This window comes from Oryzias latipes, chromosome 23, assembly GCF_053564925.1.
Source record: "Oryzias latipes strain Hd-rR chromosome 23, Olatipes_Hd-rR_3.1".
NCBI lineage: Eukaryota > Metazoa > Chordata > Actinopteri > Beloniformes > Adrianichthyidae > Oryzias > Oryzias latipes.
In genome coordinates, this window is record NC_136259.1 from 25911513 (window position 1) to 25938201 (window position 26689).

At 43.0% G+C, this 26689-nt stretch overlaps 3 protein-coding genes across 7 annotated transcripts; 2 read left to right on the top strand and 1 right to left on the bottom strand.

Annotated features, from left to right (window-relative positions):
• The first annotated feature begins 2860 nt into the window (after window positions 1–2860).
• nots (nothepsin) lies at window positions 2861–9946 on the top strand. 4 transcript variants are annotated; one of them, XM_078941461.1, is made up of 9 exons: window positions 2861–2974; window positions 3817–3885; window positions 5065–5182; window positions 6278–6396; window positions 6697–6896; window positions 7293–7418; window positions 7502–7646; window positions 9169–9267; window positions 9737–9946. In XM_078941461.1, exons 1-9 carry the CDS (start codon window positions 2951–2953, stop codon window positions 9926–9928), a joined length of 1092 nt encoding a protein of 363 aa, XP_078797587.1. In that variant the 5' UTR covers window positions 2861–2950; the 3' UTR covers window positions 9929–9946. The 4 variants fall into 4 exon arrangements, with proteins under 4 accessions (XP_078797587.1, XP_078797586.1, XP_078797588.1 ...); XM_078941460.1 differs by having other exon boundaries at window positions 2869–2974; window positions 3670–3885; NM_001319272.1 differs by having other exon boundaries at window positions 2892–2974; window positions 3705–3885.
• Window positions 9947–10237: 291 nt separating this feature from the next.
• Window positions 10238–20891, bottom strand: LOC101172121 (bestrophin-3). 2 transcript variants are annotated; one of them, XM_078942055.1, is made up of 14 exons: window positions 20751–20891; window positions 20522–20632; window positions 18514–18608; window positions 17568–17655; window positions 16492–16637; window positions 15198–15352; window positions 14568–14645; window positions 14324–14476; window positions 13340–13420; window positions 12579–12730; window positions 12114–12195; window positions 11393–11511; window positions 11071–11310; window positions 10238–10989 (listed from the first exon to the last, which is right to left on the bottom strand). In XM_078942055.1, exons 2-14 carry the CDS (start codon window positions 20614–20616, stop codon window positions 10602–10604), a joined length of 1872 nt encoding a protein of 623 aa, XP_078798181.1. In that variant the 5' UTR covers window positions 20617–20632; window positions 20751–20891; the 3' UTR covers window positions 10238–10601. The 2 variants fall into 2 exon arrangements, with proteins under 2 accessions (XP_078798181.1, XP_023808103.1); XM_023952335.2 differs by having other exon boundaries at window positions 20465–20632.
• A 1255-nt stretch (window positions 20892–22146) lies between these two features.
• On the top strand, window positions 22147–26073 carry LOC144989495 (uncharacterized). The gene is made up of 6 exons (XM_078942063.1): window positions 22147–22277; window positions 24594–24756; window positions 24933–25034; window positions 25106–25231; window positions 25589–25630; window positions 25822–26073. Exons 2-6 carry the CDS (start codon window positions 24601–24603, stop codon window positions 25918–25920), a joined length of 525 nt encoding a protein of 174 aa, XP_078798189.1. The 5' UTR covers window positions 22147–22277; window positions 24594–24600; the 3' UTR covers window positions 25921–26073.
• Window positions 26074–26689: the final 616 nt, after the last annotated feature.

A 26689-nucleotide genomic window follows, 5' to 3' on the forward strand; every position in this document is an offset into this window, starting at 1 on the left:
GCTGTGGGTTCTGTTTGTGGACTTCATGACGGAAACTGGACTGCAGGTTTTATGCTAACTCCGTTCCTGAGAACTTCTTTAAAAACAGTTTTTTGTTCAAATGGGATTAAATTCCTTCTCTGGCCTCTAGGGGTCACTGTGAGCTAGGAAAAAACCCAGTGAATAGACCAGATTATATTCACAATTCTTCTCTTTTATTCAGCCTTTATTAATGTCACCCCTCTCCCACCCCCCAGTGATGACATCACAGCGGGAGAAACCATTAACACACACAAACCTATTATGGGGCTAAAAATATTCATTAGCAAAGGCCAAACTGTCAGGGACATCCAGGGTAATTTTTATCATGGGATGGCCACAGGGCCTGTGACTTGGTTGCCATTTTGTGTCAAAGTGTGAAATTCTGTGATTTTTTTTTTTTTACCACAATATGGTAAAAACAGCTGAGCGATATTCACCCGATTTCACAAAGTCTACAACCACAACCGTAGTTTAATTGACCTTTGACCTCAACCTATCGCCTCGTAACTCCTCGAGCATAGTTGGGAAGCTACTTGAGAAAAAATAATTTGCTGATTTTTAACGGTGTTTGTGTGTTGAGCTGTCAAAGGTTTTATATTGGAAAACCGTCAACAGTTAACGTTTGGTTTTCTCAAGCTGAACGAAACAAAACGATAAACGATATGGACATATTAGGAATGTGGCTGTGCTTAAGCAAAAACCTCAATTGCCAAGGAAATCCCAAAATTTACTTTTGCTGTTTTTCCTGAACTTGACATAGACCTTTTCGTCACCTCCAGAGGACCACAAAGTGAAATGGTTGCTATGGAGATAAACCAACAGAAAAGCTGCCATTTTGAAAACGATGTTGAATTAGCCGCAGCGCTGACACAGTGGCAGTGGGGGTGTGGCAGCAGCTCAGACGGTGAGGGCGGGGTCACGGGGCAAACACAGGTTGCGCCTTGTGGGCCCTCTTTTTTCCCCGGGGTTCCCCCTCCTGGGCGGGGGCGTTGGGCCCCTGCCTTGCTCCTCCCTGGACCAACTGTGGGCCGGGCGGATGGCTGCCTGGAGTGCGGAGCGGGTCTCCCTTGGGGGGTCCTGGCTCGTACCTGGGGTGGGGGCGGGGGAATGCCCGGAACTCCTGGGTGGTGGTGGGGTGCTCGTCTGGGGCTGTGGGCATCCTTCTCCGGTGGGGCCCCGCGTTGGGTTCTCCCGGCGCGGCGGGGGGGGCTGCTCTCCTGGTTGGGCTGGGGCGGCGCTCTCTTTCCCTCCGTGCTTCCCTGGCCTCTGGCTCTGGGGGCCTTGCGGCGGTCCTGCTGGCCCTGGCCTGGGTGGCGGGCTTGGTCGCCCGGGCGGCGGTTGTTCCCTGCCGGTTCCCGTGTGGCGTTGGGGGGATTCCGGCTGCCGCTGCTGCTGCGGTGGGGGTCTTGGGGTGGGGATGGCTGGGCACTCTCCCTCCTTCTTGTCACGTTCCACCATCCATTTTAGAAGAACATAAACACTCACCTGAGCACTGGTGTTAGCTCACCTTTGCACTAACAGTTTGCATGATTGAATGACTGAAATATTTCACACTAGTTGGTTTTAAGGCATAAGTATGCGTTCGTGAACACTATCTGTTTTGTGTACATGTTGACGTGGACATTTTTGCAGCTAGCAGGTGTGTTGATAACATTTGAGTGTGTGTGTGGATAGGCCCCGCCCTTTTTGTACTACATTTGAACCTTACCGTAATGATAAACAACCAGTAAACTTGTTGCTTTAAGCTGCTTCATGGTCTTACCCCCCTTCCCCTCCTATTATCACCCCCTACCCCCCCTCTCTCTAACGTCCCTCTCTCTTCTTCCCCTCTTTCCTTTTCCGTCCGGTCTAACACCAAAGATTTTCAATCATGATTGAAATGAATAAAGTTTGGCCTCAATTACAAAAGGGGTTTATTCAGACATACCTTTGGTTTGTCAGAAGATGAATAACCCCTCTTGTTAAAGTAAAATATGTCCAACACAAGAGGCCCTCAGCTCTCATCTGTCTGCCTAGCTGTTGGACAGGACAAGTTAAAGAAAAAAAAAACACAGGTGGCGCCTGCGGGCTGTACAGCGCCCACCGCTTTAGATATTTGTCATTTTGAGGGTTTTTTTGTGGCTTTTATGTTAAGTACCGGTAATTGGCGCAGAAAGAAGATGCCGTTTCAGATCCCAACTGGGTTCTGTTTGTGTGGAGTTGGTATCTTCTCCTCGTCAAACTGATTTATGTAAAGTTAGGAGATTAGATGTCCTATATTATTCTCTTATTAAACGGTTGAACTCATCAGACATCAAAGAACAAAACTAGAAACAGAAAAAATACATTTCTTTGGAAGTTGATTTAACAGAAAACGTTCTTGTGCAAAATTCTTTGGGGGGGGTCAGGGTGACTCAGACCTCACAGAGTCAACATGAACACGTGAATAACACGTCTGATCCAGGTCAACCGGAGAAATGATCTTTGTGTTGACTGATTCTGCAGCAGTTTAAAACAAAAATCGAATTTCAGGATTTTTCCATCTAGATTTAGTTCTTCTAAAAGGTTTATGACTTTAAGATGCTTAGAAAGTGGATCCAATTGACAGCTTTATGAAAAACGTAAGAAACTTGACTTCCAGCTGTTTTTCAGTTAAAACACTGACTCGGCATCAATATCAATCATAAGAAATGAACAAACACGTCTACGTTTTCCTCATTGATTTGTCTGAATTTAATGGTCATTTCAGTCCTGCGCTGTTTCCTCTCTTCGGAGAACAGATCAAAGATTTGGGGTTTTGGGTCAGAATTTTCCAGTTTTAGCCAAAACTCTCTCGTCCAATCAGAGCAGGCGCTGCCTCTGACTAACAGTGACTTCATGTGGCGTCCAGCAGTCGGACTCTGACTCTGGAGATCATGTTCAGGTTGCTGCCGTTGCTGTTGCTGTGGATATGGACGGCGTCAGCGCTGCTCAGGTAAACCGACACTTTCATAAAACACCTGCATTTCCTGAGGAACCGTCTGACCAGCAGGGGGCAGCGCAGATTTAATTTAAAGTCTGGTTCTTGTTTTTATGAATTTAAATCTTTTATATTGAAACTGTTTAATCCATTTTTTTAGGTTTTTGGTGAATAGTTATTGATAAATACTCATCTGTAACCAGTTTCTCACCATTATCTCCTCCCAGCGTACACTTATGTTTAATTTTATGTTAAACTTTTTTCGTGTATAGATGAATATCAAAGGATAGGATGTGTAACAGAGCCTTTAACCATTGTGCTATCCTATGACCCCCCCCCCCCTCCATTGAGGTGTTCTCCCTACCATGACAAAGGTGGATAAAGGTGGAAAGATTTCATGTAATCCATGAACACCAGTGAAGATCACAAATCATTGAAGAAAAAAGGTTCAGAGCACTGTTTAGTGGGTCTAGATGACCCAACTCCCAATGTTAAAGTGCCTAGGATAGACCAAGGGTTACAAACAGATCAGTGATCTACATGACCAATAGGTGGCACTGTTGTTTAACAAGAAATCTGTTGACATTTTTTCATGTAAAAAAGTTGGCACTCAATTGTTGGGTAACAGCGGATCCCAGTAAAAACATTTTTGCTACAAGTTAAATAGCAAACAACAGAACAACATCCCAAAACTCTGAATTAACGCCCAGGAGAGAGAATCAGCCTCCTGTCGTGTTTTCCCCAGGGTTCCTCTGAGGAGGAACCCCACGATTCGAACCCAGATGCGAGCTGAGGGTCTACTGGATCAGTTCCTGAAGGATAACCAACCTGACACGTTCAATCGTCGTTATGCTCAGTGCTTCCCGCCCGGGACGCAGTCGCTGAGGCTTGGACGCTCCAGCGAGAAGATCTACAACTTTATGGACGTGAGTGCGCTGGAATCATCTGTTGGCTGAAGCTGCTGTGGCAGATGCAGGATTTTATGTCTGTACATGCGGGGGATGAAACACTGTGTGACTATTGCAACTGCCAGAAACGCCTCTAGGGGTCACTGTTGCTCACTCAGACGATGGTTGAATTTGAAACTAGCCTTTCTCCTGTGCGAAATCAAAGGATCTGTTGTCGTTTTTCTAAGATCTACCTGTTTCTTTACACTTTTTACATGTTTCAAATTAACGATGACTGAGATCAATATCGATCAATCAATAAATACTAATTGTCCCGAGAGGGAAATTTGTGTGGGGCTGAGGAGCCCACCGCCCAGATGGAGTGAATAAATTCCACACAAAAAACAGAAAAAGTTGCAGCATTGAAATAGAAGTTAAATCACATTGCTTTTCAAATAGAGCCGATAAGTTGATCATTTTTATGTTCCTACTGTAGCATAAAGAAAAAAACAAGTAGAAATGTCATTTCTATAAATGAAATGAACGTGCATTTTTTTACTGGTAACTGATATTCTGCGGGTTCTGCTGCCGTTCATTACGGCAGAATTGGTTCTTGAACGTCTTAATCGACGTTTACAATGAAGATTTGACATAAAAATAGTTTTTTCCACAAAGATCTAACTTTTTTATAGTTGAACTGAACACGTCATAAAAAATTTTCTTTCACGTTTTCCGTGTCAAAGGATCTGTTTTATAGTTTATTAATTAACATATTTAAGATGTAAAATATATTACAATATAGGTATTTTATCCATACCTTATGATTCTTAATTCTGTCTGATAAAAGCTAGGAACCGGATATTGATAAATCATGTAATAAAATGGTTATGGTATAACAGGGTGGGATTATATAAGTTTGCTTCCTTCCACTCCCTTTCAAGCAATATTTATTAATATGTCTAATTATCCTAAGTTTGATTAGTTACTGTATGAATGTATAACTGATGATTATATTGCTTTTGTGTATTATTTCTACTTAATTGCTTGAAATAAACCATTAAAAAAAAATAAAATAAAGTCTTGATGTCTGAGAGCTGAACATCAACACTGCCTGAAAAGAAGACAGAAACAAACTGAAGAAGTAACTCTGAACCAAACCGTGTGTAACAGAGGAACAGAACCGACCTGCAATAGTTCTGCTGTGGTTCTCTTCTCCAGGCCCAGTACTACGGGGAAATCCGTCTGGGAACTCCAGAACAGAACTTCTCTGTGATTTTTGACACCGGATCTTCTGATCTGTGGGTTCCATCATCCTACTGTGTCAGCCAGGCCTGTGGTACGACAACACACTGACACAAAAACACTACACGCACACACCAACAAACACACAGTACCCACAAAAGACAAACGCAAACAATCCACAAACAACACACAAACACATTTACAAAGAGACTACAACAGAAACACTACACAAACACACACACACACACACACAGACAATATACACACAAGAACAAAAACAGTACATAAACACAAAAACACACACACTGAATAACTCCAGGTAACTACACAAACAGACGAAACTACACACACACAGATAATAACATAAGATACACAAAATAAAAACACAATATACAAAACTCTTCAGTCACACACTAACACCAAACCCCACACAAAATACACACACCAACACAGAATTCACACACTAGCACATCTCACACACACTGACACACAACACACACACATAGACATAGACACAATATACCAACACTGGCACAGACAAAATACACATACTAACTTAAAATACACACAGACCTATACACACAGCCACACACAATACACACCAATACAATACACCCACACTGACATACACGCACAAAAATACACACAAATACAAATGATACACACACACTATACGTGAACACACGTACAACACACACAAAAAATGTACACACACAATGCACACAAACACATTCACAAAATACACACTACACACAGCCGGTCAGCATTTAGCCCTGTCTTTTGGCGTTGGGGGTAGCGTGACCCAGTTTGTCCCACATTCGATCAAAAGTCCAAGGTCTGCTCGTGCACACACGCTTTCCTGTACTGAAATACTTGTGGGGACCCACCTCTGGCATAAAGTTGTGAAAATAAGTCGATTCCCTGATTTTGTGTTTGTCAGAACTTAGTTATGCGTGTTTTGTTGTTCCACGTTGGATTAGCTCTAACTACAGTCCAGTTCAATCCTCTAAATTAAGTAAAATCCGTCATTTTTCCGTCCAACAAGATTCCACATTCAATAGCCCACATAGACGTCTTCCTGTGACCTTTGTGTTAAACTGTCTGACTTTAAAAGACATTTGAAGACACAAATTACCAGCAGGTCATCTTGTTCTTCTCAGCAGGAATCATGTTATTGTTGTCTTCTCAGCGTTCCACAGACACTTCAAGGCTTTCAAGTCGTCCTCCTTCCATCATGATGGCCGTACCTTTGGGATTCACTACGGATCCGGACATCTCCTTGGAGTTATGGGCAAAGACACTCTAAGGGTTTGTCCACTTTTGCAACCATTAAACAACATCACAAGACATTTAGAATGGCTCTTGTCAAAGATAAGGACCGATCAACTTGGTAATTGAACCCCTAACCAAGCTTGTGGGTCTTGATTAACGACCCAAATCTGCTCAACACACCTAACTCCAGCAGAATCTGTGGTCCCTGAGCTCGTCTTTACGCATGGAGTTCACATGTTTCATGCTTTCCAAACTACAAGGGATCAATTGATTTTGACACAACTGACAAGTTAAACGGACACTTTGTTTTTAAGACTTTGATATCATCTGTTCCAGATCGGTAATCTGACCGTCCTCAACCAAGAGTTTGGAGAGTCTGTGTATGAACCCGGCTCCACCTTTGTCACAGCAAAGTTCGACGGAGTTTTGGGTCTGGCCTACCCCTCCCTGGCAGAAATCATTGGAAAGCCTGTTTTTGACAACATGTTGGCGCAGAAGATCCTGGACGAGCCCATCTTCTCTTTCTACCTCAGCAGGTGCTTTCATGTAGGAGAGGTCCACCATGTTGAGATTCAGCGTCTGTGACCAACGCTGTGTTGGTCGTAAAGGGATAACAGATGGAGAAACAGGGCTGGAAGGTTTTCTGCTGGCCTCCTTCATGTCTGCTTGTCTTTTTTACAGGCTTCTCATGGACTCAGGACATTCATGATGTTTTGTCTGTGTTTTGAATGTTTTCTAACAGTTTTCTGGAAAATTTTGTGCGCATTTCAAACATTTTATAGGTTTAATTTGGAAGTTTTGAGGTTCAGTTGAGTCTAAAAGACAATTATTTGTCTCATTAGCATCAGAAAATTTCTAAAAAGCTTAGAATCTGGAGTTACTAAGGTCTAGTGCGGTGGTGTTCATCTTTTATCGTGTACTTTTTCTTTCAGGAGTAAGAGTAAAAGTGTCCCAGAAGGACAACTGCTACTCGGTGGAACCGATGAGAGTCTCTACAGCGGACCCATCAACTGGGTACCTGTAACTATAAAGGGATACTGGCAGATCAGAATGGACAGGTGTGAGTCTGCGGTTAGACGCCAGATTTTAAACCAATGTTGGTCAAACCGTCACTCAACGTGATGCGCTGTTTGTGTCTCAGTGTATCTGTGCAGGGTGTGAGTTCCTTATGCCGGCGTGGATGTGAGGCCATCGTTGACACTGGGACGTCCCTCATTGCTGGACCGCCCAGAGAAATCCTGAGACTCCATCAGCTCATTGGAGCAACACCCACACACTTTGGTGATGTAAGAACACATCTGAAGACTTCTGGGAAAGCTTTGACTTGAACTGTTGACAAAACAAAACTGAAAATGGGAATTGGACAGATATTCAATTCAATTCAATTCAGTTTTATTTCTATAGCCCGAATTCCCAACAACAGTCGTCTCGATGGGCTTCGTACCCGTAATTATAAGGTAAACATACAATCAAAAAGGATCATAAATGCATAGAATTCAATAGGATAATACTAAACGTTAACTAAACAGACTAAACTAAACTGCTATCCCTGCCCTTAGACCCCCCTTCCCGTTAAGGAAAAACTCTTAAAAAACAAAACAGATTCCGGAAAAAACGAAGAAACCACATGAAGGAGGGATCCTCCCCCAGGACTGACAGGTGATTTACCAGAACTCATAGAGAAGAATTAACTTATCTAAATCTACAACTACATGTTTAAAGTCCAGCAAGTGATCTTCATCCAGACGAAGTTGGGGGGACGGCTGGGGGCGCAAGACGAGCCAGAGACAGGATCCACAGCCAGGTGTAGATGCAGTAGTAGAGGCAAGCCAGAGACGAGGTACACAGTCAGGTACAGGAGCACGGATGAGTCAACTGGAATCTGGAAGCCTCCTCTCCTGGGGAGGAAAGTTGGCACTCAATCGTCGGGTAACAGCGGACAGAGCCCCTCCTGGGGACAGGAGATGCAGTACATGAATCGCACTGCACCAAACAGAGGCACGGAGAACTAAATGATGAATAATGATCAAGAATAGAGGAGTGAAGCAGGGTAAAAGTAGACGAGAAAAGAGGACAGAACCCCAGTGCACCATAGTTACCCCAGCTTCAACTTCTAGCAGTTAACAATTAATTGTTTAATTTAAACTAATTAAGTTTAATTTAAACACATTAACATTAAGTTAAATATTCTCTGAATACTAACTGACATACTGACAATAAGCCTGTCCAAAGAGGAATGTTTTCAGTCTAACTTTGAATGTAGAAACTGAATCGGCCTCTCTTCCATGAGCTGGGAGTTTATTCCATAAAACAGGGGCTTGGTGGCTAAATGCTCTACCTCCAACTGTACTTTATGTGGCTGGTTCCATTCACAGATGTACCCTAGATGTCCTACCCCAAAGGAAAGTCTGCCACAAACTTCCCCATGAAGAAACACCAGGAAAAACTTCAGTAGAACCTCTAGGTTTAACTTATTAAAGGTTGAAATCAACTTATTATTTCACTGATCTATACAGAAATGATGAAGTGCAGACAGAGAAGTCATCTGATCACTGAATCGTTTGCACCAATAAGCTTAGATGGTTTCAGATGCTGAAGAAATCCTTTGAAGTGGCATTTGAACATCAGCGATTATTAACCTGTGAGCAGGTGTTTGCATTCATTTAGCGGCCCAAGCATTGTAAATGTTGCCCCAAAATCTGCCCTGATCTTCCACAGACGGGTTGAAGGACCGTCTCTCCAAAATCCTCATCCTTTTCCTTCGGCGCTTTAACATGGCTCTTTGTCTTTCCTCTTGTTGGGTTTCAGTTTGTTGTGGATTGTGCCAGATTGTCTAGTTTGCCTCATGTGACCTTTGTCCTGGGGGAAGTGGAGTACACACTAACCTCTGAGCACTACATCAGGAAGGTGAGAACAGCTCCGTTGTCTTCCTCACACAAGTAGAAACGTTCAGAAATGAAGCTTTGTAGCTTCTTTAGTGGAGAACAGGTTTCAGGGTTTCTGCTATTTTCAGTTCTATGATGTTTTTATTAAACAAATCTTTCATTTATATAAATAGTTTATATATCCAGGTGCATTTTCAGTTGTGATTTTATTTTTAGACATTTCCTTTTCGTTTTAAAAACTATAAAAGTCTTACTTATGTAATTCTGTTTTATTTTTTTAGTGTGTCGTCTTAAAAATTGTGTAAAACACTTGTTGAAGCTTCACTGACTTTAAAGAATCAGATGTAATTCCTAAAATGATTTGATTCCCCCCCTTGCATGGTCTATAGGTGCATAAAACCTTAATTTAGTTGGAAAGTGTTTGCATCTGCAGCATCAGTCCTATCAAGAATACTTTGTCCAGGTCCTCTTTCCTTTTCTGTCCCCACCAGGAGACGTTCAGCAGCAGAGAGCTCTGCTTCACCGGTTTCATGGCCGCAGAGATGTTTTCTGCTGACGGTCCGCTGTGGATTCTGGGAGATGTTTTCCTCACTCAGTACTACACCATCTTTGACAAAGGACAGGACAGAGTCGGCTTTGCTCGAGCCAAACACGCCGTCGAAGAGTCACAGTTTGATCAATAAAGGATGTTCCACCCAAAAGGAGTTATGTCATCTCTACTGGGGCCAAAAAAAAAACAGTTACCATCTCTACCAATTTAGCTTCTACATTTAAAGCAAGCATTTACTTTGACGTCTTACAGAATTAGGACCATAAATAGATAATAAATCGCTTAGGTTTGTAAAAATAAATCTTGAGAAAACAGAAAAACACTTTGGAATAGAAAAAACTGCTGCTCCTTTGTGACCACCAGGGGTCTCCCTAAAACACTTCATGTCAGTGAACTGGAAAGCCAAGCCTTCCTCTGCAGTCAGACATTCAGAAACATTAAATGAGTTTCTGCTTTATTAAAGAAACAAATGTTCTTCAGTTCTGTTCTGGATGTTTCTGAAACTCTGGGGTGATTTTTTGGGTACTTTGGTGTTCCGTCATTAAAAAATATGTCCTTACATCCTTAAAACTCTTCATAAAAAGTGCTGTTTTTGTAGGAGCTTTAAACACTCAACATGAAATTAACTTCAAGTTTTTCCTGAGCTGCTTGTCTTAGCGGCAACTTAAAAAAAAGGTTTTAGAGCATGTCATCAAGGGACTAAAGAATGAAAACAAAACTGAAATCTAATTGAGATGTTTTTCACCAAATTGTTCGGTAAAGTGAACAGTCAGCTTGGAGTTTGGCTGTTTGAGTTTGTGAGGCGGTCATTTTGTTCCTGAACTTTGTCCGTTTGTAACTTCTTCACTGCTGTTGTGTTCTTCTTTCTCCTCCTCCTCCTCTTCTTCTTCATCCCCTGCTGTTGCTTGGAAGTCGTGGTCGGAATCCTGCTCCGGCAGATGGAGCTTGTCGGCAGTGGGACCGGCAAAACGCCGTGACTGAAGCCGACTCAGGCCACGTCTTCGCCGCCCCAGGGCCTTTGGGCTTGGGAGGCTTCGGATGGAGGCCTTTGATGTCTGCCTGGAAAACTGAAGCGAAAACTGACGCCCCCGGGGGCGGGATGCAAGCCGGTTCTTGACATGGAGGGGCGTCCAGCGGAACTCTTTGGGTCCAAGCTGAGTTGGGGAACAACAGTTGGAACTTTTCCGGGAAATACTATAAAAGAAGAAGAGAAATGAAAGAACCGAACAAAACACCTGCAGGACTGTTGGTTCAGACAGGAAACAAACTTGTTACCTCAGAGTTTCCAAACTTGGTGCATCTCCAGGGGGGGAGGAGCCAAAGCCATTCTGATGTTTGCCTACGCTTTCTTCATTAGTGTCGCAGAGCAACGGCGGGCTGACCACCAGTCGAGGGAAAATGATTGAGGACGAGCTCCCGGGTGAAGCTTGGTTGCTGCTGACCTCCCGTAAGGTGGAGAGAGTGTCCATGGCTAAGGAGGCGGGCGGTGCTGTGTCCAACAGTCCCTGGTTAACCCTTGATCAATTCAGACGAAAAACCTCAAGGTTAGACTTCACGATGCAGATCACAATACGTATCAAGTAAGACGCATCAATACCTGAAGTCCGGGAAGAAGCTCCCTGTCGCGTCACTGCTGTGTCTTTTAAAAACCGGTCGAGGATCTTTGAGGTCGGGCGGCTCTTGAACGCTGAGCAGGCGTCGGACTCGACCAAGAACCTGACCCAAAACATGTGACACCTATAATTTTCTAATATAAAAACTCAGGCGGTATCTCTCGGTATGTTGCGGTCTATTTTTCGCAATCTGGAATTTTTTTTGCACAGTTTCTTTAACTTTTAACCATGTTTTGTGTTCTGCGTCCTGATTGGCTGTAGACTATTGTCAATCAATCTTTGTTTTCATTCTCTAATCAAACTTTTCTATGAAAGTTTGACACTTTAAACAAGAGAAAAGAGTGAAAATATTTGTGTCTGAGAAAAGTGGAAAATGTGTGTAGTGAGTTTTACAACCTTAAAACATCTAGAATTAATATAAAAATAAAGCTTGCCTCTTTCTGGATTTCGTTGATCGTAGGTTATTTTAAAAACACTGCTCCTGCGATAAATGAGGGACCACTGTAACTCCAAAAACTCTATGAAGTATTTATAACTGCAGGCTCACGGTGCTCTGTCTTTAACTGATATTAATTGTTAAAAAACGTTCAAACCTTATTTATTTAATCATTAACACTGAAAAATGTAAATACTGTAAACTTAACATCTATAATCTAATGACAACAACAAAAATAATTTAAAAAAACGATAAAACTTCGGCTTTACCGACTCTTGTCGCCGAGGCAGAAAGGAGTCCGGCTGATGTGGAGGGAGATTGTTGTCGTCAAACTCCAGGATGTCAGAGAGTCTGCAGGAATTATGGGGCACAACAGTTTCAGTCTTTGTTGAGACACTACTCTTTACAAACTAACTTGAAAACTTACAGGACAGGAAAGAATCAGTTTTTCACTGATGAAAGCAGTCTTTACCAACCAAGTTGAACCATCTATTGATCCTCTGGTCCAATACAATGACACAAACATGCTGTAAAAAAGGCAATTAACTGGATCTTGATGGCAGAGACACTGCACCTATTCAGGATTTTGACAGCAGTGCATTGATCATGGATTTCTTCTAAAATTAGACTTAAATTAGAAAGACGAGATCCATCTGTGCCACGAAATTCAACAAAGGAAAACTTTTAAAATTCTAAGTAGATCTGCAGCTGCAGATCGGCGGACCAAAGCTGACCCCATGTCTGTGGTGGAGCCCAGGAATGATGGGATGCAGTAATCTGCAGCAGCCAGCGTGTACGGAGGGCGAGCGTCGCTGTCGTTCCAGTAGATGTCCTTGGTCATGTGGGGAAGGTTCATGTGCATCTCATCCACAGCCAGCAGAGACACCTGCAGGAGAATGCATGAATTATAATAAAGCAGATTTTGTTTTTAGCCAAACTGAAGCCGTAGAATGCAGAAAAACACTCAGACTCCACCCTCATTCAAGCCCAAGAACACTGATTGCATGGAACTCCTGTTTTTGAGACTGAAATGTCTCTGAAGATCATTTGTGTAGAAGTTCAACAAGTCAGAGGAGGTTCAACCCAGAACAAACGTTAAAATAGGCCACAATAGCATACCAGTAGTGTTTTTTGACTTCTTGGTTCTTTTATGATCACATACCGGTTGTGTTTTTTCACATACCTGACGAAGACAGAAGACATCCGTCGAAACATGTCAGGTATGTGAAAAAACACAACTGGTGTCTGATAACAAAAGAACCAAGAAGACAGTTAATAATTACAGACACTATGAACTTTATAGCAGTAATATTCTTTAGTATTACATTTTTTTTGTATTAACCAACTGTTGGGATCAAATTTTGTCTGAATTTTTGTGGGGAATAGAGTTCTATTCTGGAAGTTTTTACTTTGCGTTTTCACATCTTCACTAGAAAAACTTCCACTTGTATTAGTTTGAACATTTCTAAGCTTTTGAGGTTTTTCCTTTTTATACCTGAAGGTTTCTGTCGATGATCCAGTTTGCTTCAAAGTCATCGTCATCTTCTCCAAATGGATTGATGAGCTGCTCTGCAACCTGAAAAAGGAGGTCAAGGGACTTGTTACACACACACACACACACACACACACACACACACACACACACACACACACACACACACACACACACACACACACACACACACACACACACACACACACACACACACACACACACACACACACACACACACACACACACACACACACACACACACACACACACACACACACACACACACACACACACACACACACACACACACACACACACACACACACACACACACACACACACACACACACACACACACACACACACACACACACACACACACACACACACATTCACGCACACACATCGCATGCATCTGAGAGCCCTCCGCCCTGGCGTTCCACACAGGAAGCCTGTCTGGCACCGACAACCACACCGTTCAGAGTCACTTCACCTTTCTCCCTCATTCTGATGCTCGGTTTGAGCTGCAGCAGATCGTCCTTAAATGCATTGAGTTGCTGCCATCTGATTGGCTGATTCGAAATCTGTGTTAACGAGCAGTTGACAGGTGTGCCCACTGAAGGCAGTGAGTGTATTTGCACAGGTGTGCACACATACACATTTACATGCACGCACAACCACACATGCACACCTACACGGTACACACACACATATACACACATCCACACAAATATACATTCACAGTCATGTACACAGACAGACACACAAACACGCCCACACTTATGCGTGGAGGCATTTTTTGACATGCAACCGCCAGATTTCCATAGCCAATGAGTCTACTTATGTAATGAATCAAATGATGAACTTAAGACTTTATAAACAAACAGAACTGCTTTTGTTTCTCATATTGGTTTACATCAAACTTTTTACATTTTTTCAATAACTTTGCTTTGAGATGAAAAGATTCAGAACAAGTCATCTGACCTTCAGCCAGCCTGAGTAGAAGAAGAACTGCAGCAGAGTGAAGACGGGGACGTAGAGGTCCAGGTCGTGGCCAGGGTGACCCTGAGCGGGGTCAAGAAACTGACGACCGATGATACAAGCGAAGAAGAAGGTGTATACCGCAAGAGTGACGACCTGCAATCAGACAGAGACGCTACGGCATCCTCTTCATGGTGATGTGTTCAGTCAGATCCATACAGTCTCATTGGTAAAGCTGCATGCAGACCTGAGTGTAAACCAGCGGGATGCCGACCCAGTCGTAGCCAAAAAGAGTTGCACACCACGTCCTGAAGGTATTCATCTCCTGAACACAGAGAGGAAACTTTAGCTTGGCGCCAGCTGCAGAGTAACTGGAAAAAGACCACCATCATCCCCCTGGGAGGGTCATGTTTCATTTTTTTGTGGGCACTATGATGGTTAGAAGTTAGTTGTGAAGATGAAACGCAGCTTTAAAGTCCTTCTGTCAAACCTGTCATTAGTTTTGGGAAAAATACATCTAAAAAAACTATTTAATGTTTGTGTTTTTATGTAAATCCCTAATCACACGTTCATTATTAACAATTTTTGAGTTCAGAGTAACAAGGAACTGCAGAAAGAGATCTGTTCACAGACAAGGAGATGGGCCTGATGGGTCCTGAGAGCTGCAGCTTCATTTCTATTTGCACCCTCTGCTGCCAATCAAAACTCTGGCTTTGGGGTGGTTGACTGAAGTTTTATGCCACACAAGTATCTCCTCCGATAATGTCAAACGTTTAACCATCTTCACAGCACTTTGAACTGGTTCAACAGTATCTAAGTCATGTTCTGTCAGCTGTCAGACTCCTGTTTGTTTCTAAAGGACAACTTCTTGCTTCACATTGAGAATATTTTGCAGGTCGATGGCGTCTTGGATGCGTCCTTCCTGCCGCGCTCTGGATGCCAGGTTGGAGAACCAGACAACAGGAATCCAGTACTTCAGGTGAGGAGAACGAATGTTCTCAAACACCTTCCTCTCCTCTGGAGTCATGAAGCCTAGAAAGAGACAGAAGGAGTCATGCAAACGTGCAGAATCAGATGAGTCTGGACGGCAGTTTGAAGGTAGACTTTTTAAGTTTTAAACTCCAAAAGCTCCTGCGTGGCAGAAAAATCACCAGTTTCCAAAAGCCTTAAGTCTCAGTCCTGACTGCCCTTGCAGGTGGATACAGGCTGTGTGGTCAAACAAAAAACTGTCAAACCCGTTCGAGGCACACAGGTGACCCGCATTAAATATCAAGGTGGTAGAGCGCTCAGTGAACCCGTACAGAGAAAACCTTCAAGTTCACTTTTTCTACGGTCATGCTGCGGCCGACAGGTCATAGTGAAACCTATACAACACCTAAAGGTGAGTCAGTAGGTGAGACGCAGGCCCGTTAGAGCTGTTCACATGATACGTGCGCACTCCTCGCTGCAGCCAGACTGTTAGAAATGAGAAAATTAGACAATCAGAGTGTAGCTTGTGTGGACGTTCTCCAGCATTCTACGGGGAATTATTTATCACTCGCACGCTCCGTATGTGCAGCATTTGCGTGGAGGCAGTACTCCTTACTATAATAATAATAATTATAATAATGTTACCTTATTTATTCCACAATGGGGAAATTCTTTCTCTGCATTTGAGCTATCCCCTGGGGGGAGCAGTGAGCTGCAGGCTAGCCGCGCTGTGACTAGAGTGTGGCATAAGGACGCCGTACGACAGCATCAGCTGTACGTCATAAGTGCGTGTAACTTTCAATATCCTTACAAACACTTCAGGATACACTTAACACACGCACGACAATGGTACCATTGTCCATTTTCATGACCTCCCTTAAGGTGGCCAAGCCTCAAGAGAACTGATACCTGCAAAAACCTGCAGCACCTGTACAAGTCAACCTCCCCATATGGGTGGATGTCACTTTAACCATCTTCCACTAGATTCAACAGGAAGATGACCATTTCCACATTTTTCTGGGTGGAGCAAACTTCACAGATGCATGTTTGGAGTTTTCACAGTTCAGCCACATCCGTCCTGCTATGAGCCTCTGCTGTCATAGACCAGTCACAACAAAAAGTGAGTGAAGTCCATCAGACGCTGGTGCTCTAATCATCAGAGTTCCATCATTACCTGCAGCACATTTTGGTCTTGTTCTTACCTGCTTCAACCACATGGTCGATGGTTGGGAATCGCTTGCAGACGGCGGTGCTGACAGAGCGAAAAATGAGGAGTGAGGTCAGGTTGATGTAGCGCACCAACGTTCGGCGCAGAAGGCGGCCGTATTCATCTTTACCCTGAACACAGCTGGAGGTGGCAGAGAAGACAGACCCGGACTGTTCAAGAAAAGCATCCACTGTTTCACGGAAAGAACAATTCCAAGAGTTAATTCATGCAAAATGCTTCCAGATTTTTGCAAAGGTTCAGATTTCACACCACAAAAGTAATATTAGCAACAGGAAACTTCAGAAAAAACAAGAGAATTGAATAATACAAACATCTATAACAGATAGTTTGTGAGAGTTTATAGCTCCACTCCGATCATCTTCTGATCTGTTTTTTTAAATGTTTCCATGTTCCAATGTTCTCACTTTATGACATCACAGTGAGAGAAGCCACTCGCTTTCGTGGATTGGGAGAAGCTGGTGCTCAGAGAGACAGGTTTTTAGAAGAAGATGTGTGAACAGATCAAAATGTTTTTTTGGGATTGTTCATCGTGAGGAAGGAAACATTCTAAAACACTTCAAAGCTCAAAAAGTTGATTTTGCATGACAGCAGGAGTCACATGACCAAAGGAAGATTTCTTTAAGCGCTATTTGGAAACACGGATTGGATTTGGTTGTGGGAGGCCGTTCAGCGTTGAACCTCAGACCTTAAGGTGACAGAAAGGCGTCTGTAGTGTAAGGAAACCACTCTTAGTTTACCTCCTAAGAACGCTTTTGTCTTCCCTAAGTCTGACCCAGACATATGAGATGTCATTGGAAAGGCTAGAACGTCCTTATCAAAGCACATCAGGTCTTATTAGAGAACTTCACGTGAGTCAGAGAACATAAATAAAAAACAAATGTCTCCTAAAGAGACCTCTTCCAAAGTTATTAGTTTAGAACTGCTTCTGTGGTTTGGTTTGACATTGTAAAAATGCCTTTTTATTATTATTGTCTATTCAATCTTTAGCAATTACATAGTGTTCTCTTCTTTGGTGTAGGATTTGATCCAGGTGTGGTTTGGTAGGGATACCTGGAGATGTGGAACATGAGTCTGTCGGGCCATGGAAGGTTAAGAAACTGGTTCCACCATCGGTTCACAACCAGAGTCACGTAAAAACCTGAAGAAGAGACAGAAATCCATCAATCGTATTCATGTGAATAGACAGTTTCTCTCACAAAAACATCTAGTGTGTGCAGATGTGTGCGCCTCTCTGCTGAGTGGAGACCAACTCCACACACACACAACCATCCAGCAGCACTAAGAGCAGCTTTCTGAGCTCTTTAATGATCTGTTTCCATTAGCGATCTGCTAATGACACAACCCAGCGCCCAGCACGCGCCTGCCTCATGTCAGAACAAACTGGTGTGCTGGCCTCTGCTTTACTGAAGTAAGACTGATCTGTTCTTCTTAAGCAGTCTTCGTCACATCGACCCATCGATGAGGCTGAGGGTCACACTTCAGATTATCATCCAGGAAGAGGGATCCCATGGAAATCTGCCGCGAGGCTCATAAATCAGTGATTTACCAGCCAGAGTCACGTCTGGACAGATGATTAGGTTACAGTGATGGCTGCTGTGCATCATGAGCAGAGCAGCAGGAAACGCACAAATCTTTGGGCTTTTTCACGATAAATAGCTAAAAGATGGAGTTTTGCTGTTTTTTGAACACTAAAAGTATTTACTGATGGGCGTTGAAGGTCTAATCTCAAACAAAACACTTGGATTTGTACCAAATCTTCTCCACGGTTTTTACAAAGGCATGAAGCAGATTCAATCAGCTCCTAAATATTTGAACTTCATGAAGGGTCCTGCACATCTGTAGAACTTTGCAGAGATCTGATGACATCGAGCCAAAGGTAAAACGTCCTAGAACCTGTCACGTTATGAAATTAGGTCATGATCATGATCAGAGCGAGGAGGGAAAATCCCGCCGTTTCCGGTGTTGTTGGAAGTGTCGGTGCAGTCGGTGAGCGTACCCAGGACGAAGGTGACAGGTATCTGCTCGGCGTATCGGTCGCAGTAGATGGACAGTTTCTCAAACAGCCTCTTCTGCTGCTCAGAGAGGGCGAGTCTGGGGAACAGAAGAAAGGATGAGTCTGGAACACCAGAGAACTTCATCTCCAACAGATCAGAGGGTTTAAAAAACAATACTCTGAATACGTGATGCCTTCAATGACCACCAGGAAAATGTGCTAAAGTCAAACATTCTGGTGAATTCTTCAAATGAGTTTTGTAGAATTTGTCATCAATCTCAGTTTGAACCTTTGAACAAACTATTTCTTTAAAATGACAAATGTTCTGATGTGTTATCTTTGTTAATGTAACCTTGTTCTATCCTAGGCACTTTAACGTTGGGAGTTGGGTCATCTAGACCCACTAGACAGTGCTCTGAACCTTTTTTCTTCAATGATTTGTGATCTTCACTGGTGTCCATGGATCACATGAAATCTTTCCACCTTCATCCACCTTTGTCATGGTGGGGGGAACACGTCAGTGGAAGGGGGGGGGGGGGGGTCATCTAAGATAGCACAAGGGTTAAGAGCAACAGAACTGAACATTCTGCGGGTTCTTAGCTGGACTCACCAGAACGGACCAGAACTCCTGATGTTCCGCCATGAACAGCGTGAATCCTTTTGTTTTTTAGGGGATGAGAGGCAGTTTGATGCTCAACTAACTGTAAACTTTTTGGCAAAACACAAAGTTTGGGTTCCTGTGTCAGCTTTAGTAAAACAATGCAAAATTATAAAATAGTATCAAACAGGAATAAACATGAAGCAACACTTCAGGAAATCAGAAGTGGAGAGAGTAAATCATTCTGTCCAGTTTTCAAGAAATGCATCAACATGGAGGATTCATGGAAATAAAAAACCTGACAGATTCTTAAAGAAATGTAAACATTCCTGCTGACATACTCGATGTAGCTGTCATTAGAGTCCCTCTCTGATGAAAATCATGTTTTTGACGTGTTCTTGTGGCATATTTCTGATGATGAAGGACATCGATAAAGAAAATTCGGATTGAAATAGTCTTTCTGAGTATTTCTTTATTTAAATCGTGGTGAATTAGGAGCAGATGAAAAAATGCTGTTTGAAAAAGATTATAGTTGTTATGCCCAAACCTCAATCAGCGCGCCACAGTCTCTTTGCTCCGCCCCTTTCTGATCACCGTCAGACCAACAGATCCATAGGGTCTTTGTTTTCCTGGTCTGAGCTGGAATCTGGATCAGAACTGGACGGATGGATGGATCTGATGTTGCTGCCATATTTATTGCACCTCTAATGGTAGGTTGGGGTGTGGGGGGCTGTAAGCTAGGAGAATGTAAACAGACAGGTCTCAGCAATGGGGAGGGGAAGTGGGGGCTGGTTTGCCCTGTGCCAACAGTCCTGTCCATAACTCAGAGGTGAATTTCTGATGAAATATCGCCGCTCTGCAGAAACTATGTCCTAGAAAACGACTGTTTTGGGGATATTGGCTAAAAACTGCATCATCATCACGAAAAGACCACTGGGAACACTTTGAAAACAGATCAGAAGATGAAACTTTGAACTAGTCACCTCATCAAGTTTGGATTCTTTCTAGCTAATAACAAAGCAAAGAAATTTACAACAGAAAGTGAATTAAATAACCTGCATCCTTCCATTGAGGTGTTCTCCCTACCATGACAACGGTGGATAAAGGTGGAAAGATTTCATGTAATCCATGGACACCAGTGAAGATCACAAATCATTGAAGAAAAAAGGTTCAGAGCACTGTCTAGTGGGTCTAGATGACCCAACTCCCAATGTTAAAGTGCCTAGGATAGACCAAGGGTTAAATGTCTCCTCTGAAAGACTTAGCCAAACAACATTTTCTGCCTCACAAATACAAAGTAGAGGTTTGACGTTTCTAATAGAACCCCATCACACGCGTGTCATGGTTGTGTGTGACCTGTAAATGAGGCTGAGTATGGTGTAGAGCAGAGCAAACAGGAGAAACTCTCGGTACAGCAGCTTGTAGATGCTCCCCCTCCAGCGCAGCAGCAGCCGGTGGAAGCTGAGGAAGGTGGCGTTGGCCACTTTACTGGAATAAGTGACAGTCATCCTGAGACGGTCCAAACTGAGGAGGCAGAGATTCAACAGGCTCTCAGATCGCTCCAGACTCTAAATGTTCCTGTTGCTGACTGAATATTTAACACTTCTGCAGCAAAACAGCCCAAAGGGTGACTTAGACTTACTTCACTCAAGGAAAAACCTCTTCATTTACTCCTCCCTGGTGCTTTTGATAAGCCTCCTTCTTCTTTCCAGAATTGTGTCTGGCCCAATGCCACCCTCCCACCCCCTCTCTGCGTGATGCTCTCACGCTCCCCGTGTCCACCATGATGCCGTCCAGTGCCCAGAATTCTAGGCAGCAGAGCAGCAACTGCTCTGAGTTATATTGATGAGGCGGCGAGCTAAATGTGGTCATGTTTCAGCGGTGTGTGTTGGGATGGACAGCTGTGGAGGTAACCGTGTATAAACAGAAACTCCGTCAGCGTAACACCAGAGAATGCAGCTGAAGAGACGCAGGCAGCTGACATCAAGGTCAATGTTTAAAAGGAACAAAATTGGGTTTATTACACAGAAGAACTGAAGCAAAAACACAAAAAACACTTGAAGGTTTTTACTTTTACACTTTTACTAAAACTCTGGCAACATCTAGTGATGTTTAGAAGAACTGCGGCTGCTCCTGCATTAAGTTTTCTATTTTTTAACTAACATTTTTCTATTTTATTTTCCTAGATCAAGCAAAATACGGAATTTAATTGTACAAGAAAAATAGGGTTCTTGTCAAGAGAAAACAGTTTATCAAGAATTTGCAGCGGCCAAACCTTTTAACCACAATAACAATAATAATAAAAATCAACTACAGCAGGAATGTTTTCTGGCTTAATATCAGTGGAAAATCTGCACTGAAACTGGTGAAAGTGGAGGTTTGAAGAACTTCACTGCAGTCAGCTTGTATGACCTCAATGTCCTGCTTTTCCTTCCACAGGTAGGGGGTCACGATTGGTACTGGGTGCCCTCAGTCCTCTGCGTCACAGAAACAAGACGCTTTTTACGTGTCGCTTCAGTGGATCCCACCGGCAATTTCAACAATTTATAGGAAGAAGTTTCTTCCAGATGTGATATTTAAAACACCAGATTCAATGTATTGCAGCACCACTGTTATGTGTTCTTTCTCATATTGAGAAAAAAGTGACCCTATTGCTCTATTTCCTGGGTAAATCTTACAGTAATTTTGAACTTATGGTCACAATATAATTTTTTTTTTTTTGGTGAAGAAATGAAATAAAAGTGTTGGTCTAAATGTGATTTGTTTTTCTCAGAAAATATTTGTTATCCGTGTAGAATAATCTAAATGAATGTCTGACAATGCTGCTCCTCAAATGATTGCCTCAATTCATTTTTCAAGTTATTACCTTCTGAAGAAAAAGAAAAAATAATAATGTTAATCATTCAACCACACCATTAGAATGTTATCTACTCATTAATATTGATAAAGTTTGTATTTTTTCTTTTTGTTTGTTAATACCGAAAGAAAACGTGCTTCCGGAAAATACGGAAAGATTCGTTTCTGATTGGCCTTTCCATCTTTCACTCATCACTTTTAATGCGATCGGATTGGCTCCTCTCCCAACTTCCTCCCTTCATTTCCGGCCCCGCCCCCACAGGATTCCGCGGTAAAATTAAGCGTCGAAACAAGGCCCGAAGCGCAGTTTAAGGTACAAAACAACATGTTTTTAAAACCATTTAGAGCTTTTAAAAAACACATTACGTTTGGTATGACATTCATAATACGTCACGTGTTTTTTATATATGTTTTTCCCCGTCTTTTTAGTTGAAGTCGTTTAAAACTAGACGCCATATTGTTGTTTGTGATGTAATAAAACTGTGAATTAAAAGCGATTTTTTTCAACGTTAGGCAGACATTTTTTATAAGTTAAAATTTTTTAAAAATGTTAATCTTGATGAAAACAAGTTTCCTGACGCAGATGAAAGAATGCTAACGTGATGCTTAGCTAACATGTAGTTTTCCTTTCCACAGTGAGGTATTGTACTAGCTATGCCATGATAGCAGAGATATAAATATTTCACATAATGAGACGTACTCCTCTCCTACTGAGAGAGAGCCTCAGGGAAAGCGAGAGGGAGAGAGAGAGAGAGAGACGTGTGTGTGTGTGTGTGCGTGCGTGCGTGCGTGCGCGCGCATGCGTGTGGAGCTGTCAGTGCATGTGTGAGTTCAGGATAGTTATGGCTTTGGGGAAAAAACTGTTCTTAAGGCGGTTTGTCATTGATCTGATGCACCTGTAGCGACTCCCCGAGTGTTGGACATATTTTACTTTAACAACAGGAGTTATGAATCTTCACACAAACCAGAGGTCTGTCTGAATAAACCCCTTTTGGAATCGAGGCCAAACTTTATTCATTTTAATTGATTTTGAAAATATTTTGTGTTGGACCGGACGGAAAAGGAAAGAAGGGAAGAAGAAAGAGGGATGTTAGAGAGAGGGGGGATAGGAGGGTCATCATGGGGGGGGGGGGTGATCATGGGGGGGGGGGGGGGACCATGAAGCAGCATAAAGCAACAAGCTACTGGATGTTTATCATTACAGTGAGGTTCAGATGTAATATTGGTCTAGAAGGGGCTCAGGTGAGTCTTAATGTTCCTCTAAAATGGATGGAGGAGTGTAGAAGGAAGGAGGGGGAGTGTCCAAATAATATATCTTTGTATATCAGATCAATTTTGTAATACATTTTACATTGAACTAAACAGGTAAAGTCTGTTTGTGGTCATTTCCAGAACAGATGTGTGATTGTTTCAGTCAGTGTCTCATTTACAAAAGGAGCCGTTTCTATTAATGTCTATGTGTTGTGAGGATTTGGCTGCAGCATCTGTGAAGAAGTTTAAAGCAAACATCACAAAGGTTTATTTGAAGTAAAATATTTGGAGGACAAAGTCCAAACTTTGTTCCCTTCCACATCTGGGGCAGATGTTCTCCAGTAGTGGGTCACATATGGAGCTAAATGGACCAGCTCATGGTAGAACGGGGGACTAACGGGACGTCACGTGTTTCATGTATGAGGCGAGTTAATTTACTGACAGAAGGACCGTTTTGACCCGTTCTGAGTCCGTCAGAACAGGAAGAACTGCTTGAAGGACAGCATCCTAACCAGAGGATGGTGACGTTCATTGTGTAGTTCAGGTGCTCAAATGTTCCCACGGAGGTTCAAGTATTTTTGAACTCTGTGTTACAAGAATGTTCCTGTAAATCCTGACAAAACCTACAGCATCACATGATCTCTTTGAAAAGATGTTTATATTGAATAAAAATGTTCCCTTTATGACTAAACACAATAGATGTAAATATGAGAGTCATTTATTAGTCTGAATATTCCTACAGTAAAGCAAAAACAGGATCTTCTGCTGGAACACACCTGACTTTAGAAGACTTTTTCCAGGTCAAGCCTCTTCATGTTAAAGGAGACATTTGGTCCAGTTTCTTATTGACAAGAGCCACAAAGTCCTGCCTTTTACGATAATTCAATCAAAACATCTTTATATATAACATTTGTAATTTTGTTTAAATTGAAGAACAGTCCCTTTCAAAATAAAATACACCCAGTGTCAAAAAGATCCTCCTGCTACAACATTTACTTCAGATGAAGTGCATGACAGTCAAGTCAAAGGTATTTTATATTATGTCATTACGACATATATATACATACATGAAAATGCAATTTAACAAATAAGGACTCGGTTGTGCATCAGAAGACTAGAATAAATGCTTTGATTCTAACAATAAATAGCTCTTACACTAAATTTACCATCTTTATGCTCTGTTATCTCACAGACAAACTAAAACTAAACCCCTCCTGTTTTTAAACTCTCAGCAGTTTTCATGAAATCCACCTTCATACAAATAAACTTTTCCACACTTTTTTAAACTTCATTTTCTAACAGTTCCTGAAAAAGTGGAATAATCATTCGGCTGTTGTTCACCACTCTAACTCTCTCTTCTTGTTCTGCACATGCTCAGTCCAGCCATGCCCTCCAACGTGGAGATCAAAGCCAAAGTGAGCGACCCCGCCCCGTTTGCCCGGAGGGCTGCCGAGCTCAGCCAATCAGAGGGCAGCATCATCAGGCAGCACGACACTTTCTTCAACTGCAGCCGTGGACGTCTGAAGCTGCGAGACTTCATGGTACCAGCAGAGCAGACGCGTGTCTCTGATCGTACATGAGGAAAAGGTTTCGGGAAGTGTGGAGGCGTCAGGGACAGATGCAGCGTTCTGGAGAGTAGCTGACTCTGAAACACCTGCCAGGATCTAGAAAAACATCCTTTTAACGTCGGAGCTGAACGAACTTTTTCTTTGGGCAGGACGGGTCGGGTCAGCTGATCTTCTACCAACGTCCAGACACCGACGGACCAAAGCTGTCCCGGTACTCCATCAGTCCAACCAGCGACCCTCTGGGCCTCCAGGTGAAGCAGCAGCCGTGACGGCCGGGATGTTTTCCAGTGATGAAGGTGGCCATGATGGCGTGTGTCTGCAGGCTGTTCTGTCAGACGCTCTCGGGGTCAAAGGGGAAGTTCGCAAGGAGCGGCGGCTGTTTCTGATTGGTCAGACCAGAGTTCACCTGGACGCAGTGGAGGGACTGGGACACTACATGGAGCTGGAGGTACACACACGTACACACACACACGCTGTTTGCTTTATTTGAGTCAAGGGTTTTTGATTAGAAGAAAGTGGAACTCTGATCAGAAAAGTCTTAATATTTTCCCTCAAACGTTCTGACAAATATTTGAGGGACTTCCGTCTGGGGGAGTCATCATCTTCATCGTTTCTCAACAACAACAGCAGACTCGGTTTTTAAACGTAAACACTTCCTGTGGGAACGCCACAGCTCCACGTCTCTCCACCGTAACCGTAGCCGCCAGAGCGCGAGTGCCGGTCTGTGAGCTCGGCGCCGCAGGTCAGACCGGCGTGGATCCGGGGCGAGGAGGTGGACGCAGAGCTGACTCTGATCTGTGTTCAGGTGGTGATGAGACCCGAGCAGAGCGTGGAGGAAGGACAGCAGGTGAGTCTGTCTGTGGTGAAAACACCTGAAGCCCTACCTGTACCCGACCAGATGATTCATCTTAGACCCGTTCAGATGGTTCAGAGTCTACCATAGATCTGAAAGAAGCTGCTGCAACCATCAGCGTCTGCTCGTTTTCATTTAGCATGCAGTTCTCCAGCTCATGTCACGCTGCGTCTTTTGCTCTTCAGGTAGCTGAAGGTCTGATGCAGCAGCTCGGCGTCCCTCAGGAGAGCCTGGTGACCGGAGCGTACGTGGACCTGATTCTGGACGGACGCCAGCAGACGTAGAGCTTCAGCACGGCCGCCGGTTCCCTCCTCTTCCTTTGGGCTCCGTCAGTCAGAGCAGAGGCGCTTGTGCGTCTGTTGTGGTTTTACGTCACACTGACCCAGTGGTTTCCATGAAATGTGACAAAGCTTTTCTAATAAAGTGACGGAACAGTTTGTTTCTGTGTTTGTTTCTACCATCTCAGTGACGTTTGTTTCTACGGAGCCCGTGACACGACCGACACGGGTAAAGAAAAGCATTCATGCATTCCTTCGAAATAATTCACGACATGCATCGTTCATAAACACGGATGGCTTCCTGCATCCCTGTGTTATATCCTGATATTTGTTTCTGAAGAAAGAGGACAAATATCAGACAAAGCAAGGACCCCCGGCGTCCAGCAGGGGGGGCTGTCAACCAACAAATCAGGTGGAGCTGATTAGAAATTCAAATATTCTAAATGAAACAAGAAATGATCATTTGAGTTTGATAAAAAAAATACTTGCTGTACATGTATTTACTTTTTTTTAAATTTTCTTTAAGTTTTTCTTCACATCTGAACAATAGATTTACTATTTTCAAATCTCCTGAGGTCACATTCTTTGTTGACATTTTTTCATTGACGTTTTTATTTTGGAAGGTTGGCCTCTTAAACACAGCTCTGAAAACACTTTATTATTGTTTTTTTTTGTAAAATTATAAACAAATCTCTATGTTTAACCCTTGTGCTATCCTAGGCACTTTAACGTTGGGAGTTGGGTCATCTAGACCCGCTAGACAGTGCTCTGAACC

What these genes read in the sequence shown, in the direction of transcription:
- nots (XM_078941460.1), top strand. Translation starts at nt 2,951, where the DNA reads ATGGACGGCGTCAGCGCTGCTCAG. An exon ending in ACGGCGTCAGCGCTGCTCAG is followed by an intron (nt 2,975 to 3,669) that starts GTAAACCGACAC and finishes ATTAACGCCCAG; the next exon opens with GAGAGAGAATCAGCCTCCTG. An exon ending in AGATCTACAACTTTATGGAC is followed by an intron (nt 3,886 to 5,064) that starts GTGAGTGCGCTG and finishes TCTCTTCTCCAG; the next exon opens with GCCCAGTACTACGGGGAAAT.
- LOC101172121 (XM_023952335.2), bottom strand. Translation starts at nt 20,616, where the DNA reads ATGACTGTCACTTATTCCAGTAAAGTGGCCAACGCCACCTTCCTCAGC. An exon ending in TCTACTCAGGCTGGCTGAAG is followed by an intron (nt 13,421 to 14,323) that starts GTCAGATGACTT and finishes CTCCTTTTTCAG; the next exon opens with GTTGCAGAGCAGCTCATCAA. An exon ending in CCAAGTTTGGAAACTCTGAG is followed by an intron (nt 10,990 to 11,070) that starts GTAACAAGTTTG and finishes CTTCTTTTATAG; the next exon opens with TATTTCCCGGAAAAGTTCCA.
- LOC144989495 (XM_078942063.1), top strand. Translation starts at nt 24,601, where the DNA reads ATGCCCTCCAACGTGGAGATCAAAGCCAAAGTGAGCGACCCCGCCCCG. An exon ending in GCGACCCTCTGGGCCTCCAG is followed by an intron (nt 25,035 to 25,105) that starts GTGAAGCAGCAG and finishes GTGTGTCTGCAG; the next exon opens with GCTGTTCTGTCAGACGCTCT. An exon ending in GACACTACATGGAGCTGGAG is followed by an intron (nt 25,232 to 25,588) that starts GTACACACACGT and finishes ATCTGTGTTCAG; the next exon opens with GTGGTGATGAGACCCGAGCA.